The sequence below is a fragment of the Symphodus melops genome (genome assembly GCF_947650265.1).
Source record: "Symphodus melops genome assembly, chromosome: 9".
Lineage (NCBI taxonomy): Eukaryota > Metazoa > Chordata > Actinopteri > Labriformes > Labridae > Symphodus > Symphodus melops.
This window is the reverse complement of record NC_136699.1, coordinates 14,304,164-14,323,213: the sequence shown is the minus strand read 5'-3', so window position 1 is coordinate 14,323,213 and position 19,050 is coordinate 14,304,164. Positions and strand designations below refer to the sequence as shown.

General features: G+C 39.7%; 2 protein-coding genes across 3 annotated transcripts; both read right to left on the bottom strand.

Moving 5' to 3' along the window:
• Positions 1–239: 239 nt before the first annotated feature.
• LOC306829640 (MORC family CW-type zinc finger protein 3) lies at positions 240–11,542 on the bottom strand. The gene is made up of 17 exons (XM_079352751.1): positions 11,395–11,542; positions 11,232–11,304; positions 9,929–10,061; positions 8,993–9,213; positions 8,621–8,768; positions 7,472–7,625; positions 7,123–7,251; positions 6,295–6,414; positions 6,108–6,211; positions 5,060–5,188; positions 4,433–4,549; positions 3,850–3,927; positions 3,191–3,230; positions 2,736–3,103; positions 1,732–2,227; positions 1,233–1,405; positions 240–689 (listed from the first exon to the last, which is right to left on the bottom strand). Exons 1-17 carry the CDS (start codon positions 11,431–11,433, stop codon positions 533–535), a joined length of 2,679 nt encoding a protein of 892 aa, XP_079208877.1. The 5' UTR covers positions 11,434–11,542; the 3' UTR covers positions 240–532.
• Positions 11,543–12,856: 1,314 nt separating this feature from the next.
• pmt (phosphoethanolamine methyltransferase) lies at positions 12,857–18,682 on the bottom strand. 2 transcript variants are annotated; one of them, XM_079351551.1, is made up of 12 exons: positions 18,621–18,682; positions 16,868–17,042; positions 16,555–16,710; positions 16,258–16,394; positions 15,756–15,907; positions 15,448–15,636; positions 15,175–15,264; positions 14,988–15,077; positions 14,753–14,875; positions 14,524–14,655; positions 13,814–13,930; positions 12,857–13,686 (listed from the first exon to the last, which is right to left on the bottom strand). In XM_079351551.1, exons 2-12 carry the CDS (start codon positions 17,026–17,028, stop codon positions 13,576–13,578), a joined length of 1,458 nt encoding a protein of 485 aa, XP_079207677.1. In that variant the 5' UTR covers positions 17,029–17,042; positions 18,621–18,682; the 3' UTR covers positions 12,857–13,575. The 2 variants fall into 2 exon arrangements, with proteins under 2 accessions (XP_079207677.1, XP_079207676.1); XM_079351550.1 differs by lacking the exon at positions 18,621–18,682 and adding an exon at positions 18,213–18,296.
• Between the last annotated feature and the right edge of the window lie 368 nt (positions 18,683–19,050).

Sequence of the window (19,050 nt, the reverse complement as noted above, 5' to 3'; positions counted from 1 at the left end):
TATGTTTAAATCGGGCTGTGTCACACTGGTAAATGATGTATCGACCTAACATACATTAAATTTAGGCAAACACATTGAAAACTATATTTAGCTTGGTTTATGTAAATCCGTGGTGTAGTTGGACTAGATTGGTGTTAGACAATGCCATCTTGTGGTACGAGAGACGTACTGCAGCTTTCAAAATCAGGAGGCATTTCACAACCTTTTCAGTGTTTTAATGCAATTGTAAAAACTGTAACAAACAGTACAAAATCACAACATCCATGGCTCACAATGCAATTACTTAAAGCACCATCAAAAGCATAACATTTAAAATAACGTGAACAACAGCAAGCGAGCAAAAAAACAACCTCGATATCAATGTGCATCTCAGTGGACAAACATTAATAAAAGTATCAACTACAAAGCTTATTCAAACAAAGCTGAATACAACTTTTCTTCAGGGTTAGCTTCTAATAATATAATTTTTAAAAAAAGTAAAAATATGAAAATCAGTGGCTTAAAAACCTGCCGTGTTTTATAACAGAGCTGATCATATCTTCAGTGAGTTGACTTCTATGATCTGCTGCAGAATGTTGTCGACATCGCTGGTCTCCAGACTGATGCCAGCCAGGTCCAGCTGAGGCAGGAGGGCCGTGAGGAGCGTCACCACGTTGTTTCGGATATCATGCAGATTCTCCTGTGCAGATCTGATTTGTGAACAGATATCAAACATTTCAGTCACTGGGATGAAACTTTGTCAAGGGTTATTAAAAATGTTTTTCATTGAAAAAGCAATCATGGGAACAAGAGCACCTAAATAAAGGACTTTATTTAAAAAAAAAAGTGATTCATCTTGCTTTCTGAGATTGTTTGGATTGGTCTTACTTTCATAGAAAAGCATTTTCGACCCTGTGCACAAAGTACTCCGAGCAGAAACAGGAGAAGACTTTAAAAAAACCGACTTGCAGGTATAAGGAAACAGATGTTGTTATCTGAGGAATGCAACTTGCGATGTTTAGAAAGTCTGGCCTTAAACTCTAGTCTAGACTGGTACTCATTTCAGCTATGTGCGTATGTTTACCTCCTTGTCTGTACAAACAGCAAATAAATAGATCATAAAGTACAGTACTCCAACCCCCCCAGAAAACTGCCTTTAACCTGCGTCATAAACAATTACAAGTGAAATTCTTAACACTGCATATAGTCTATCCTGTGCATAAACAGTATGCATGTTTGCCGAGTTTACTCACCTGTCGTCTTCACAGGACTTGTTCTCACTGACCCTGCTCAGAGTTTCAGCCTTTTCTGTCTCGGATTGGTTCTGCTCTGGCTGCTCCTCGGATCCACACACAGCTCTCTCACCCTGGTCCATGAGACCCTGAAGTCCTTGAGCCTGAGTCAGGATGCTGAACGACGAGGAGCTCTTGATGTAGAGACAGGACAGAAGAAAAGTACACAGAGAGCCTGATTCACATGGAATGGATCGCAGCTGTTGATGGCTCCCTATATATTGCACAACAACTTCTACCGCTGTCTGCTCTATCTCAAGGTCTAATTTACAAAGCATATTGAGCAAATGATATTCAAGAGCAAAAATGCCAAGTTGAAACTAAAACAAAATAATGTGACAATTTTACAATGCATACTTTTAGAGTGTAAAAACACTTTGAGTGGATGACTTGCCTCAGAGAGAATTAAGAATATGACTTCTGTAATATTTCTTAAATATTTTCTAACAACTCTGCTGACCTCCGCTTCGTCCGTCTGGCAGCCGATGTCTCTGTTCTCTTTGGATTCAGGTGCCGCCATCAGCCCGACTGTTTCATTCGAGGCTCTGCTATCAGTCTCCGTCATCGTGCCTTGAGTTATCTTTGTGACTTGCAGACATAAAAGCCTACGAAGCCTCTGGACTTCTTTCTCCAACCCATCCAGCCTCTGCATGTTAGCCTCTCGGTCACTCCGCTCTGGAGGCCCTGACCACTGGTTTCGACTGAGTGGAGAAACCATCACTGTCTGGGTGGAGGGGAGTGAGTGGGTCCAGGGGAGGCTGGTGGGGGGTCTCTGTGCCGCGTCACCTCTTTTCTCCACTCGGCTGCTGCTGTCCTGCTTTGTCTTTACGGGTTTAGTTGCTTGTTTCTCATGATTCCTGTCCTCTGACATACTTTCAGAGGAAGGCTGTTGCTCCTCCAAAAAACAGCGCTTCTTGTTTGCATAGGAGAATAAAGAGCCCAGCTTCCTTTTGATGCTGCAGAGAATGGAAACTCGTCAGCTTGGATAAAAATCATCCCCGAGACAGGTAATAGATAACAATGAACATTTCTCAAGAGGTATTTTTTGTCATATTGTTGTTTGATCATGCAGATCTGACAATCCTACAATTCAGTATCAGGGCTTTCGTGATTATTACTACCACCTCTAATTTTCATGCTTATCTCTTGCCAGTGTTTTTGTCAGTTACTGTCGTCCCTCAGAGAAGATAAATGGGTCACTGCAAACATTATGCAACAGGATTTGGGAAAAAAGTGAAGGATTTGAGCCTTTACAAAGATTAAGGCCACATTGACATTTGGAAATGCGGGTAGAGTTCATGATTGATTTTTTTTTTTAACACCAATCTGTCTGTAGCAGAAGTTTCGAGGTTTTATTGTCCTTGATGAGACTTTTCTTTCTGACCACTGTGTCATTGAGCCTCTAAAACGCTTTCAGTGAGAGCTGAAATGAATAACCTTAAATTTATTTGCAACATGTCCCACCTTAAGAAGTTCATGTTGTGATCTTCTCTCTCCGTCTCCTCCTCTTCATATCCCTCCCCCTCATGAGTTTCTCTTGGTGCGACTTGATTCTGGCACTTAATGACAGCTCCAGCAGGTTTCTGTCCTGTGTGTGAGGCCTCAGCTGTGATTGAACTTTGTGAACCACGTGTCTGAGTGTCTGTATGATAATTTGCCAGCGGGTCGGAGATTGTGTGATCTGGTTCTGGTGTGATTTCCTCTGTCTGGCATGTGTCTGCACTTCTTTTGCGAGGAGACGCGTGTGTGGTTTGGAAGGTGGGCTGGCTTGGCTCTGATGAACTGCGTGAGAGGATTTGACATTTTGCACCTTGGTCCTGAAACCCACATACCTGTAACACAAACAACCAAGCATGAAGTACCAGGAGAAGGTACAGAAACAGTGTGCTGGAATCTTTATCAGTCAAAAAAGAACAAACCTCTAATGATTTTTCTCTTTTTCGGCTTTTTGGAAGATCTCTACAGGAAGGAAAGAAAAGATAAAGGAGTTTACAGATTCACAGATAAATGATGAGGTTTGATTCTAAAAATGTGTCTGACTTAATTTGATAACAGGTACTGTTGATCTTTACACTTATTTAAAAGCAAAAGAAACGTCTCTTGAGCATAGGCCTACATACCTCTTTGTTGTGGCCCTAACTTGATTAAAGTTAAACTCGGTGACATGGGATTCTACACTGGGATTTCTAGTAGGATGACTGGTTACTTTGTAATGATTGTTAATCATTACAAAGCTAACTGATCAAATCTTAGGACTTTAAAGAACTGACATGTTTCTTGTCTCTCCTGTGCCGACTGAAAGCAGACATTTCTCCACTTTTTTAGAAACGTAGTCACATGTGCAACCACCGGAAAAAAAAAAGATTGTGAAACTGAGAAATAGAAATCCATCCAAAAATTGCAAATGAAACCTCAGAGACATATAGACATGAAGAGAGAAGTGACATATGTTTTTCTCACATACTCACACATACTCACACATACTCACACATACTCACACATACTCACACACACACACACACACACACACACACACACACACACACAATTCGAGAGGTCAAGAGAAAATTGCATTTACTGTTTCTTGTGGGTTTTCTGGTAACTGGGTGTCAACTGCTCCTCGCTGTCGTCTGCTTCCTCTGGCGAGGAGCAGCTTCTGAAACACAAAGAGGCCACGCTTAAAACTGCCTGTTACAGACGAGAAAACACACACACACGCGCACACACACACACACACACACACAGCTAATAGCTCTGTTTTCTACACTTTGATCATAGTTAGGAGACAGAAAGCTAAATGAAACGAATCTTAACTTTTTTTGACTCCTCTGTCACACAATGTTACATTTCCTCCAAATGATGACGACATTCATTTCATTTATTGCCTGTTTATACATTTTGAATATACAGGACAATATTTGAAGCTGACAGAAGTCCAGATTGCTCTGGTTTTCCCCTTGTTTAAGTGATTAATAAAACATTCTGTTGTAACACGGGGCTATAAATAATAATATAATAACTTTGATTCTTTGATATTGTGTGCTAACCTGACTTCATTATACTGCCCTGCTCTCGTCCACAACAATGGTCCGCTTTGCTGTCTGCATGAGTTCTTGAACACATCCAAGAACATTATACTTAAAAAAAAAAAAAAAACTCACCTGTAACGTGGATTTGGGTTCTGGCTGCAGTTCCAGCTTTCAGGAACCACTTTATAATGACCTGCAGGGACACTTCGCCACTTCAGGCAGTCTTCACACTGTAACCACACAGGAGCCCTGTACACACAGATATACAGTACATCCATGAGAGCTGTCTACAGGAAACACACGTGGGCATGACAGTCAATTCCCCACAAAGATTTTCAAATGCTCTTAAAGAATAGCTTTGTGTTCATGACTGTGCTTTTCAAGCAATAACATCGTCTAGAACATGAACTTATTCAATTGGACCGCTTCATTTTTTAAGCTTGACATGTCATCGTACCAGCTCTGCTATTTTTAAAAGCTCTTTAAGTTCTCAGCTGCTGCAAAGAGAGCAGCAACTCAATTCTCTTGTTTCAAGCTTTGGAAAAACTCATCTTAACTCTCTGTTTGACTATAAAGCTCCTCTACCAAGCGATACGATCTGACCTGCCTCGGTCAACATTATCCAGAAAGAGACAACATGAACCTCAGTCGTCTTAACTTTTGGTGTTGTCCTCCATCCAACATATGATGAGAATCATCATGATATATACTGATCATATAAAGAGATCCTTGAAAGGGAAGAAAAGAATGAACACTCACATGTCCGCTTTATGCTCGTCATCATCTTCATCATTGTCGACAGCCTGAAACTCTCGCTCTCTGGCCTTCTTCTCTGACACCTCCTTCCAGTAATCGTTGAGCTTTAAGCCTAATGCACCCAGGGTGAGTCTTGAAAAGGGAAACAGACGATACAGTACATTTCTGTCTCTGCTTTCCAAAGTGTCACACCTTCCACAGCACACATAAGACGTAAGAGTACATACCAGGCATGTATTCTAAGAACACTCTGTTTAATAACCAAACAACTTTAAAGACATTGTGATCATTTTTAAGTTTCTTGATCAGTTCATTTATCTGAAACTCTCACATTTGGTGAGTCCAGGGAGTGCTGCATGTGTCCTTGGTGCTTCCCAATGGGCTTCATTCATCAATATCAATAAGTTCTTCAGTAGATTCTAAAGTTCACCATGTCTTAACAGCTTAATTATTTGCATGTGTTCCCTAATTGATGTCCTCATAAACTGGAATCTCATGCCTGTTATTCCTTATTAACTAAGATATTACGCCCATATAAGGGCGTAGGACTTCAGAGGACAGAGGGGAAGCAGAGAGATGACTGGTATACCCAAATGAAACAGTGAAAAGACTGAGAGCATGACTATAATGTTTAACTATTAGTTCTGAAATAGAGGCAGTGCAGCTCAAAGTGAAACACAAACAGGCTGATAGATTATATTACATTTAGAAGCAAAGTCAGTAGTGACTATGAACTACAAACGTGTGTTGATGATATCACTCATTTAGATAGGGCTGTAATCAGAAGAGGGCTCGAACCAAGTGAAGTCAAATACAATAGTTGGTTATTACATTTCAGTGCTCTCCAGTGTTTTTAGACCGTCATCAAAGCTAAGAACAAAAGTCAGAGTCATTAAAAAACTTTCTTGAAAACAGAGAGAGAAGAAGAAAAAGTTCATGTTGGAGAATGAAGCCCATTGTTTGTCCACAAAGTCTGAAATATAATACCAAGCAGCACTTTCTCTTTACGCCATAACTCCTATGAGCACAAGTGTTTTCGTGTGTAACGTACCTGTACTCTTTGGTGTATTCAAAGTCTTGCTTGTTGTGAGCTGGTTTGAGAAAGTTACACTCGATGACCCCAATGACCCCGACTCCTGACCTTTGACCTGAAGTCTGTAAGAGGTAGGAGTAAGATTAAAAAAAGGACGATTTCCATTTATTCAACACTTACATTCAGTTAAATAATCGTTCACTACCTTCAGTTGGCAGCCCACTTTCTCGTAGGCTTTAATGAGCCGGTTCTTGTGATACATCATGATGCCGAAGTGGTCTTTGTTCTTCGGGTTCAGCCCAAACATCACCTTCACTTTCTCCTTCTGACAGATTCCCATCAAAGATAACAATGGCTCTTGACGCTGGCAGGTTTTATATAATAAATCTCTCATATGTAAAAGCAGCGAATGAAAACAGTTTGCAAGCTCTAGACATCACAAGTACAACACATAAACGTTTGTTTTACATTTCAAGGTTTGTAAAAAAAAATGTAAGGGCTATTATTGTGAAAAAGTAAATGTTCTTTACAGTTTTCACGCTATGATTTCAAAGGCAGGAACCAATTAATATGTAAAACTGGGGAAATGTAAAGAAAAGTGAACTAAAGGAAAATGAAAGCACAATCCCTGTTTTGTGATATGTTTGGTTTGTGGACAAAGTGGTGCCTCTTTTGTTTTTGGTGATGTAGTTCTGTCGCTATCACTTTCAGTCACTGAGAATATTTACAGTAGAAAAGTAAAAAAAGAGGCTATTTTGGCATCATGCTGTAAATCACTCTATCTGACATTTTCCTCGTGAGAGTGGTTTAAGGAACTCAAAATAATCATGTAGTAAAAGCCAATCTGTGCAAAACATTACATGTACTTGTAATGAATCGCTCCGTATTCCCCTTCAAAGTATTTGTTATCTAAGAATCAGTGCCCATTCGATCACAGCAAAGATAGAGCTGCTGCCGTCTAAATGTAAGCACTCTCATACACGCACACTGATCAGGATTTGACACACATCAAGAAATAGTTGTTAAAGGATACACTGAAGTGGGGTTTATACACATCATGTTCAATGTTCGTCAGCCTCTTTGATACCAGTTTAGCCAGAATTTTCTTCCCCCTCAGTATAATCTGTGTCCTCGGCTTCAGGTACAAGATAGTGAGGTAGGCCTGAGACAAACAGAAACACGGAGAGTTAAAATAAAAACCTTGCCGACTTAATACACAGTGCAAACAGGAGCTATCCATTTTATTTCAATAGGCCTAGAATGATGCCAAAAGGTATGTTTACTAGAAGCCGCTCAATGTATGCAGCAGTGGAAACCAAGGCAAATTTCCACATGGGTAATGTCTATCGTATGGTTTTCTGTATTTGAGTGATCCCACTCACTCTGAGACTGTAGTTCATATCTGGGATGTTGTGTTCGGCTCTCAGGGTTCCACTGTTCCTCAGACCCTTTTTCAGCTCCTCGATCTGAATCGCAGGCAAACGGAAGTCACTCTCATCAGTCTCAAAGTCGATTTCTGGTTTTCCATCTTTGGCCCTTCAGGACAACATATTCAAACAAGACAGCAGATGTCAAACAAGCGGAAGAATGCTTGTTATGCACCTTATACCACTGCACACTCTTCTGGAAAAACCCAGAAAAAAGATCAGACTGATTAACATATTTAAAACTCTAAAAGTGGATTTTGCATGATTTCCTGTGGTTACAGCAGTAGTTGGTTTGGCTGATGAAGCTCATATCAGAGACCATTTTTGACTCTAGCATAAGAGGAAGTCAAAAAAGTCTTCACATTACTCTGAGCAGGAACAGAATTTCAGTTCCTTACAAGACTTTACAATCCATTGAGATGAAGGGGTTTGAATAACTTCAGCACTTCATACAAAGGCTCAATTTTGAAAACTGAATTTTGCATTGATTTGTCTAAAGGCACGTTTGAACAAAGACCATGCATCGCTGTTGTTGCTTAATGTATGTCTGTGTTTGCATACACGAAAGGACTTCAGCTATTACACACTAGTCTCATACACTGTGTAGGCTTCATGTACATTACACTTAAAGTACAAACTGCATTTGTTGTGCTAGTTCAGCTTACAGGAATAATTTAAAATTAAATAAAAGTTCTTATTTAAATGATCGAGCTTCAAATAATTATATAAGAAGAATAAATACAACTCTCATGACATTGAGATAAATGAAGCTTCAACCAGGGGAGATTTAAGTTAGTTAACAAAATATGTCAGCTAACATGTTTGAAGCTAGCCTATCAACACTACACCTTTGTTGTTTTCTGAATAAAATGGAACTGTAAAAATTCTGAAATTTAACAAATTAGCTTTTGATAAGGGTGCACATTTTTTAAACAGTGGGACAAAGCCAGGGTAGCTATTTTCCCCATTTTGCCAAGCTAAGCTAACTGTCTGCTGGTTCAAATTCATATGATCTAGTAGATAAATAGAGGAGTGGTAGTGGTGTTTCCATCTTGCTTTAAACCTTTGATCAGAATCCTGCATGTTTCAAAGTTTTGTTCTGACCTGCGAATGTTCCAGATTAAAATCTTGGTGCCTTTTTTGGAGGGAATGGAGTCAAAGTGGGCGTGTATCTGTTCCTGGGAGCTGATGATGGAGTTTTGGAGGATGGCAGCTAAACTGGCTTCTGAGTCCTCCGTCACCACCAGAGACCGTGTCACAGGTTAAGGTTTAGACAGAAAAAACAGGGTTCAAAGTGACAAAGATTTTCATTACAATTCACTGTGTAGAAGATGTTTTCTGGATGTGTATTACCTTTAACAATCATTTGGAGACCCTGACTCAGTTTGACTTTTTGCCTTCAAGTAAATCAAAGTGTGACCTCATGTTTATCTTGGTTCTGATGGTCATCATTTCTTGGGTTTTATTCAAGGATATTGGTTTGTTGGTTGAACGGTACAATGGGGACGATGACAGCCTGAGCCTTGATGTTTTCCAGGTATGTCTGAGACAACATCCCCACAGTCTGGCAGCCGCCATTCTTGGTGAAGATAAGCGCGTCACGGCCCAGACGCATGGAGCCAGACTTGAAACCGTTGCCATACACGCCGATGGCCTGTTGACTCGCCTTACCTGAACCTTTTTCTGTAAAACCAAAGCTGGACATACACACAAAAAGGGGAGAGTGAGTGAGTGAGGAGGAAGGGTTTGTTTGGTTTGATGTGCTTTGGCGTTGAAGGTCTCAGAGTGCAACCGCTCTGAATGATTACACATTGTGCTGTTACCATCCTTCCTATAGAACGTGCATTTATAAGCAGAGGATATGAAGACATTGTGATAAGCTTTAAAACCAGCTTTACGATCATGACGACTGATTAGGCACAGTAATATTTCTGGATTTTGTGACTCTGCTAGTGTCTTCAGCCTGTTGTTTGTAAACTGCAAACCTGAGACATAAATTGGGTTGGGTGACATTCTGCACCTGGCAAAGCTGCTAAACATGAGACAACCGTTACATAACGATACAGCTTCACGTTATGTCCCGTTTGTTATGAATATTATCTGCATGGATGTTACTCTGCTTCTTGCTCAGTCACTCTCTCTTTTTTTCTTCTTAACTTCATCTATCACTGTCCTCTCTTAGCCTCAGCTATCATAATGAACCGTACAGATACAGCCAACTAGCTCCTTTATGAACTGAAGGCTTGTGTGAACTAGTGTTGTAAAGCGGTGCACACTTCTCACAAGAGGACCTCAGCTCCCTGCTAAAGTCACATAGAGTAAACGGCTATCAGAGCATGCTGAAAACACGTTTAAACACATTGCATACACAAGTACAGGTTTCATGTGCATGTGTACATGTGTTTACTTTACCTGAGCATCTTGTGCAGCTTGTTGGGGGTCATGCCACTGCCATTGTCAGTGAACGTTAAACAGAGGTGAGAAGATTCTTCAATTACATCTATCCAGATCTGTTTAGCTGTTACACCAGGATCTGATGCATTGTCTAGAGCAGCAGGTGAGGGAGTAGAGGATTAGAACAGGGAAAGGAGCATTCAAATATAGTGATGCGTGGAAGGAAGTGATGTTGTTCACTCCTAATGGTATAAACAAATGAAGTAAGCTCTACAGTACATTCAAGCATTCAACAGACAACCTGCATCTAATAAATATGGAACACTTAAAATAAATACTTTTTTTTCCCTTCGAAAATCTTAAAGTAAAACTTTTGTTTGATTGTTTAATTGTCCAGCTGATCATGTTTCTGGACATGAACTTGCAGTTAAAGTGTCCTAATCAACAACAACATTATGAGACAATGAGCATTTCTTAACACTTGCAGTGTTGTAAAACCTTCTCTATAGTACTGCAATAGGATGACTGTCAGTGTCACAAATAAAACGTTTATGAGATCATGGTGACAAAATACAGGAAATGATCCTGTTGTTTGCACAGGGACAAAATATCTGAAACATTCACAAACAAATAAGACCAACTAAAAACCTGCAGGTTTATTGTGTAAAAAAATAACTTTTGATGGTTACGCTTTCTGTATGATAACTATTTTGAGATACACAGCCACTCCTGTTAGAGAGATTTTGGCTGTTAACTTCATGTTTAATGCCCTTATAAGCGTGCATCTGCTTTCATTCAGTACAACAATGAAGTACACTCCCAATGCAGTGGCTGATCAAAGTCATCAGCCAACTGACACTGAGCACGTCCTGACCAATCACAGAGCACAGAGTGGAGGAAGGTAATGTTGACAGCCTACAAACTGACGATTTACATAAGGTGAAGCAGGCTACAAATCATCAAGCGACTCAAAATAATGTCATCGAGTCTAGATTCTGTGAGAAAACTTGCCCAGTGTTTCCAAGCTACTTTTCAGTACTCAACAATAATATGGCACTGCTGCCTTCAGCCTGACAGACATTATGACGTAGCAGAGTTAGAAGTCGATAGGGGTGAGAAAGAAGAAGTCCATTCGGTCTTTTTTTTCTTTCTGTCAACATCATCACTAAATATTTCTTGAGCGCAATCCGCTTTCAGAGTGACAAAGGAAGCATGCATGAAATAAAACCATCAGGTGCAGCGTCACTTTAAGGTGAGCGCGCATCCGGACGTGCAGCCCTACATAATACAAAGCATACTACTTTATAATAACGTCACCCACCTATTAACTCTGCCACCGCGCTGAACGGCCAGGTATGACTTGTCGAGTTGCTGTTCAGGAAGGAAGGACTCATCTGAAAAAAAAACAAAAAAAAAACATTAAAAGGTTTCACTTTTCGTTTTGTGTAGAACTGTATGTAAAATGAAAAATATTAAATACGTACCGAACTCAAACGAATCCCATGCTCGCTTAACCTCGCCATGTTTGACCTGACAAGTGTTTTTGCCTCCTCTCTGGCGTTGCGTGTGTTTCCTGCACGCTCGTGAAACAGAAACAAACGATGGGCGTACCGTCACACACTGCAGGAGGAAGTGAACTGGGAGACCAAAGAGGAAGACTTCACTTAGTCTCAGTTTTAAGGTGCTTTTTTTGACATTTCATAAAGACCCATGTTACAATCTCAGAAGTCGTTAAAAGAGAAATTAACCATGTCTGGCTCTGTTACTGTAGCCTACATGGTCATGTAACATGTAACAGGCGGTTTTACCTCCATTTACAATTATTATCATGGTAAGTCGAGTCGCAGTGTCACATCCTTTGTTTACTTTTTTTTTTTTACATGTATAGTTAGAAATTATCTTTAAAACTATATTTGTTCTCGTTGACATTGCATATTATTGTTCCTAAACATCACTTCCTATCCTCATCAAAATATTTAGAAAGCAATAGCCTATGTAGGTGACAGGCTTTTTTCATTATTTGGTTATTTAAATAATGTTATAAATTTTTTTTTGTTATAAAAAGTATTTCTAAGCCCATAAAATAAAAAATAAAAAACATACAACAAAAAATATCTGTGAAATATGAAAAAATGAATCAACAAATAACACCATTTGCTGTCAAAAACAGAAATCTTTGTATGTTTCAGCCGGTTAACTTTGGGCCTGTTACTATGAACACCGATTTAGCTTTTGAGGCACAACAACAAGGCTGGCGTACACAGGTGTTCCTGGTAGAGGTTGGGTGCAGAGAATTTGTGGTCACAGCCACAACCAAGCTCTGGAAATCATTGTCAGAAGAAGCAGGTGAATTTGGATTAATAGAAAGTTCACCGACTGGGTCACAAAGAACAGTAATTAGGGGTAAAAGCAGAAGGGGGCTCACCTGGGACGCCAGGTGTTGTCGATGAGCTCACTGGAGGTGTTGTGGGCCTATCAACGAAACACCGGTGAAGGAGGGTGCCCACATGATGACCCTGATGACGTTATTACCCCTGTACCCACTTAAATCCAGGATCCTTTCACCACCTCCCCTCCTTCTTTCACTTCCTCATCTCTTCTTTCTTCATCTCCCCTCGTCCCTTCACCTCTTGTGTACTGTGTTTTGAGCTCTAGATTGCTCTTTAGATTGAAAGACTTTTTTTGTGTTTGCAGTAGACATTTGAAGGCCCCAAATATTTTCTCAAATGGGAAAATCTGGATAGAGACAGACAGACGAACGGACGGACGGATGGACTTTATTGATCCCAAGCTGGGAAATTGTGGTTTTTAGTTCATTTTCAAACAGCAAAAGTAGCAGGAAGCAGAAACATCAGTGACATAAATTAGTGTAGATCTTTGGGGGTTGCTATCATTAGTCACCAATCACCAGTAGTCAAGATCAAGAAAAACAAAAGATGCTGAATGTACAGAATTAAATCAAAGTTTTTATTTTGAAAGAAAAATAACAAGTTCATTCTTGGTACAGAGTGGATTACACAAGTTAAACACTTAAGTAAAATTGCGTGACTTATTGCACCACCTGAAATACCAGACTTGATAAAGGATAGTTTGTTCGGGGCCTCTTTGACACTGTGCTGCAGTTAAATGAATGAATAGCTAACGACAAATCAGAAGCAACTTAATGAGTAAATGTGCTCTTTGACAGATCTTGACCTGTTTGACTCCAGTAATAGTTCCAAGGTTTTTTTTGCAAAAAAACCCCAAAAAACAAAACAAAACAAAACAACAATTGATCCATCTTATTATTTTTGCTTTACCTGCCAGATGACAGTAGTCCTACAAAATGCACGTCAGGAATTAATAATGTTGCTCAATTTAAACCAGATATGACACAATGTTCAGTTTAATGTTTAAATAACTGGTTATAATTAAATACAATAACATATACATTAAATACTGTTGAGCTCATAATACATGTATGTCATACCATTTTGCTCTTTCTTTCATCAAATCAATACTTGATTATAATACATGATTGTGTTTTTTGCTTACTCAGCACATGAACGTGCGAGTGAACTCATCTGAAATAAATTGCTTTAGACCAAAGCAAACAATAAGAAGGAAATAATTAAAAGGCATTCGTTATTTTCTGTCTTCATCTTCGACATCCTTTGTGCAATCACTCAATCCCTTGTTGCATAAAAGAGTCCCCATCGTTGGTCTCCACTGTTGGAACGTCCCAGTTTTTCAGTCCATCCATTCATTATTGCAAGATAGTCCTCTTCAGAGAATTCCTGCAGCGGTTTGAAGAAGGTACAATAAGCAGCCATATACACACATGTAGTAATAACGGTAGGATTCTCATCATAGATGCTGTGTGCACATTTTATTTATATTGTAGGTGTGCGTGTGTGTTCCTACATCAGTGAATTCCTCCTTAATGGCCTCTGCTCTCTGCAGCTCTGTCTTTATCACCTGGATGAACTGGGCTGTTCGGTCTTCCGCCCTAACGTTGCTGAAACCGGCTTCTTCAATGAACTACAGGATAAGACAAGAAAAAAAGGAAGTAGTAGAAAGAGCCCCACCTGCTGATGGTGTGTATTAACACAGCAACAACACATCCACAGAGCACATGATGACTTCATTTGAGTTTACCATACAGGATATGACTTCTTATCTATTTATTGCACAACTTATTTTTTGACATTTCATTTTTACATGACAATACTTGCGTAATCCTTTCCAAAAAAGTTATACCTGTATTTATTTTTGTATAGTTTGCACATATAATTTTCACTAAGTTCACTTAGTTTCACTAAGAATCCCAAAAACATTCACTTCAGAATTCACCTCAAAGTGACTGTAACTAAATACGTTGTTTGCCCAAAACATTACACACATCTTTGAAAATATTAAGGATCTTTGGCTTGGTGGATTCATTGCCACATGGATGGACACATGGACATCAGTCAGTTCATATATTTGATGTTTACTGTTCAACCTGTTACGCTGCTGTGGAGCAGAGACCCTCTTGTTACATATTGGTTAAGAGGACCAAAGAGCAGATCTCCCCATAGGGCAGGGTAGTCTTTTACGAACTATTACATAACTGGACTCTATTCTATATTTACCTTGCCATATTGTGAAGGTGTATAGAGGACGTAGCCTCTCTGTTTGACGTAGGCCTCAAACACTGGTGTCCAGGGCTTTTCACCGCAGCAGTAGTCGCTGATGAGTAACTTACCCCCTGGCTTTAGCCATGACTGGACACAGTGAACAAGCAGAATGAAAAAATATGTTAGTAAATGATTAGAATTAAATTTGATGACAATAATTATTTAAATATGAGAAACTGCTCACGTGAAAGCGTTTGAAGAGAGCCAGTTTGTCATCGATGTGCAGGATTGTGTCTCGACTGTAGATCACATCAAAAGAACCCTCTGTAAACATCCTCTTAGTGGCGTCGGCCACCTCAAACTGGACCTGAGGATTATCACACAGCATTAGTGATAAGTATGTGTTTATATTAAACAGACTGATCATCACACTATAAGTGGTGTCTAAATAAAGTGGACAGGGAAACATTTGGACGTACTGATGGCATCTTTTCTGCGATCGCTCGCTCCATGGCGATTTCCACCATATTGTCTGAGAGGTCCAAGCCAAGCACTTCCACTCCAAAAGTCTGAAAGAATCACAATCATTGCTGCAATTATAGTCCTTTAGAATGCTAGGTTTCCCCACCATCATCATCATCAATAGTAAGTCAGTATGATTCTTACTTTTGCCATGTAGAAGTCTCCTCCACCAATACCACAGCCAACATCAAGGACCTTCTGCCCGGGCTTCAGGTTCAGCATGTCCACAAACTCCTGTTAGCAAAAAAAGGTCAATTGACCATATTTACATGGTGGCAGTCTTCCTCTGACTAAAACCCTCCATAGACTGTTGCACCAGCTGTGCATAGCTTCAAAAGTAGCCTAGTTTGAACATGTTTGAACATAACGTTGATTCTTTTCAGTATTACTTTCTGTGTTTTCCATATTGAAACCTACCTTGGTGGTAATGGGTCCACCTGTGCTGACATAACCAGCTCCAAACATCTTCTCGTAGCGCAGGATACCGCGGTTGGTATATTGTTGGTTGTCTAGAAACTGCTGGAAGGTAGTGAATCCTTTCTGGGTGGTGGATGAGCGTTGAACTTTCTCTAGGAGCCAGCAGATCTGATTTGGATTATTTTTCATCTGGAGAAGGATGACGAGAAAATCCCAGAGAGGAGGGAATAGAGCGGTGAATGGACAGGGTGGACTTAACATGGTGGAACAGTTTTACTTATTATATTAGGGGATTTTAATTAATCTACCTCAATGTAGGCCTTGACTTTCTTTTTTAACACAATATCATATCCAAACATTTGGTTCCCCTCTGTCTCTTCCACTTGTGTTGATGATGCCAGATGGCTGTATTGTGCCTCAGTGCGGTAGTAGGTGGGGTTAAAGTCTCTTTTGGAGTCACCTTTTCAGAAAAGCAAAAGCTATTGTAAATTCTTAATCTTGTCATGTTTGGAACAACAATGATGTTTGCTACTGTTGCTGAACATAACAAATTCAATGACATGACACATAAACTAAATCTTAGCAGTAAAATAAACCTTCCATTCATCTTTCTATTGGTCCATCCAACATCCTCCAGCCATCCACTAACCTACTAGTTTATGAAAAATCCTCCATCAATGCATCAAAATCTAATTTACTGCAAATCCAATTCTTGTAATAAGTCCCTGCTGTCAGAATGTGTTTGCATCAATGCTTCAATGGTAATTATCCTGAAATGACGACGTTCAGGTTCCATTGTTTGCTCTGTACCTGATCGGTGGTTACAAGACTCTCGAAAGAAAAGAAAGCCACCAGGCCGCAGCCAACCCAGAGTCTTCTCTATGAAGGACTTCAGCTCCTCATCACTCAGGTACATTAACAGCCAGTTGGAAAAGATGAAGTCAATGCTGAAATGAACATACCATTGATATATTGAAATATAATACACGTCTAATTTTTAGGAAAAAAAAACAAAACAAAAATTCGAATGGCTTTACACACTCCTCAGCTTGAGCTTGTAAAGCTGCTGAGATTTCCTGCCCAGGTAGTAGTAATCTTACCACTCACCTGTTTTTGGGGAGGTCCATCTTTGTGACGTCAGCTTGGAGAAATGCAGAATTGCTATGGTGGCCATTCTCCTTCCTGTTCCTCTCCACAAAGCTGTCCATGAAGTCCACAGCTGTCACATGAGCAGCCCTGGTCAGCAGGTGGCTGGTGTAGCGACTGTTGACAAGTTATAATTCAACAGTTGAGTTCTGTTCAATCAATTTTTTTTTATTTAACCAACTGAATTAGAGAATGAATTGAACAGAAACTTCAAACACTTCTGACACACGTGTAATTCTACATTCATACATACAGTCTAAATGCAGCTACTCACCCAATGCCGGCTCCCAGCTCCAGCACTCTGTATCCTTCCAGGCAGGGCAGCATGGATAGGATCTCGGGCAGCTCGTGCTGGGTCAGCTCCTTGGCACGAGAGTCGAGCATCATCTCCTCCACTGTGGCGCCCTTTGAGTGCTCCTTCCAAAACTCTGTCATGTTGTTACGAGCTTCTAAATGACACCAATATAACTATTAACACAATATTTATTATAACAGGGTTGTTTAGCGATAACACATATTGTTATCATCTGTCTTAACTGAACACAACATTATAGATACATTAAATTGACAGTGTTGTATGTATGGTAATGCTTACTTCATCATTCATGTACAAACAGAACTGGAAGCAAGTAATATTTTCCTGTGGAAGATGCAGCAAAGCTCAAGGACTTCGTGTCAGTGACTCATCTAACCATTAGTCCAGGAGGATATATATTCATTATGTTTTCTTGTCACATTTTTTAAATAAAATGTGAATCCCTGATAAATGTTCCTCTAAAATAAAGAGAACACTGGTGCTACATTCTTTCCAGTTAAAAGTGACATTTTACAAAATCTATGTTAATATATTACTGAGCTAAAATGTTTCAAATGTCTAACCACAGTGAAAAACAAGTGTCTGTACAAAAATTAACCCTTATTCAGAACTGATCACAGTACCTTTAAGACAGTCTGTGGCACATTCATGGCGACTATATTATTTAGATTTCACAAGAACAATATTTTGTCAATATTTTGTTTTGCTTGCTTTTCTTTTTTCTGTGACTCAAACAGGTTTTACTTGCTAGGCCAATGGGGACCTTTTTTTTTGCATAATGTGGTTAAACAATAAAAAAAAAAAAACTAAACATACAAAACAAAAACAGTGTGAAACCTTCATGACAAATGTCCCTAATTGTTCACTTTATATAAACAAAAAACTATTGGTCTGAAAGTGTCACACCAAACCGTCCAATAAGCTTCAGTACATGATGCTACAACAACTGTGGCTTGTTTGCAATTCATTTTAAAAGTAGCAGCAAAGAGAACTTCAGCAACATTTCATCTAAAGAAAAGTTGTTTTCCCTCATGATTTTAACACTGTTATAAAACATGCAAAGACAAGTAAAGCAAACTTTCACAGATCACTTATTACCTGTTACACACAGCACTACAGCAGCATGGCAACATGCTGCCAAACAAGGCTATAGGGACAATTTGATAGCTCAGTCAAAACTCTGACACGTTCCAGCACAGCTTTCACAGAAGGATTACCTCCACAGGCTGAGTGAACAGTTTCCACAAAACATGAGGCAGCTCTAACAGAGTCCACAATGCGTCACACTTATCACTGCTCATACCTTTCTCCATGGTGTTCTTTGGTTGATTAAAGAGTTATTGTATTATTACTCCACAATGCAAACCCACTTTAGAATTGAACGTCTTAATCACAAGTAAGGGCGAGTTATTAAGCTCTCTGACATAGCGCAGGCATCTCATGAGTGGGGGCTCTTTAAATAACAGTGCGCGTGGGGGAGACTGTCACCAGGTAGCACACAGGCCATTAGGATGCGTCCAATAAGAGGACTGGGAAAAAAGTGGGAGTAAACCTGGACAATCAAATAGGGACAAGGGTCTTTGTGTCAGAGGGACCTTTATGGGGTGGATTCCCCTGACAGCGTGGATGTACAACACACTTCCATTTAAAAAAAAAACAACAACAACAAAAAAAAAAACATCTGAAATTTCCAAGATATGCTTAAACTTACTGTGTTTCGGATGATGTTGAATTGGGAAGCAATAGTAGGATTTCCCAGCCCAGGTCGCAGCTTAACCCGCCTCAGTTGTGCTGACGAGGAGGAAATGTCTCACTGTATGCGCCGATTGCGCAACATTGCCTCATTGTGCAGCTGAAACCTGCGGCGCTCTGTTAAGGTGGAGAGCTTTAGCTGCTTACCAGCAGTGCCATAGCCCCTCAGAGTCAATGAGAAACTGCTAAACTATTTATTTTATTGACTGTTTTTGTAGCCTATTTATATTAGACAAACAACCACAATAGGACAAACAAACATGAGGTAGGCTATGGTGACTTTACGATTTTATGTCTTTAAAATTCTCCATGCACAAGGAATATGAGCAAATCAGGAGTGATGAACATTTCTACTACCCAAAGTCATAAAAACAATTAACCTAAACTAC

What these genes read in the sequence shown, in the direction of transcription:
- pmt (XM_079351550.1), bottom strand. An exon ending in GAGACTTCTACATGGCAAAA is followed by an intron (nt 15,078 to 15,174) that starts GTAAGAATCATA and finishes TGATTCTTTCAG; the next exon opens with ACTTTTGGAGTGGAAGTGCT. An exon ending in TTAAGGAGGAATTCACTGAT is followed by an intron (nt 13,687 to 13,813) that starts GTAGGAACACAC and finishes AAACCGCTGCAG; the next exon opens with GAATTCTCTGAAGAGGACTA.
- LOC306829640 (XM_079352751.1), bottom strand. Translation starts at nt 11,433, where the DNA reads ATGGCGAGGTTAAGCGAGCATGGGATTCGTTTGAGTTCG. An exon ending in ACCGTTCAACCAACAAACCA is followed by an intron (nt 8,769 to 8,992) that starts ATATCCTTGAAT and finishes AACCTGTGACAC; the next exon opens with GGTCTCTGGTGGTGACGGAG. An exon ending in TTAATCTGGAACATTCGCAG is followed by an intron (nt 7,626 to 8,620) that starts GTCAGAACAAAA and finishes GTTGTCCTGAAG; the next exon opens with GGCCAAAGATGGAAAACCAG.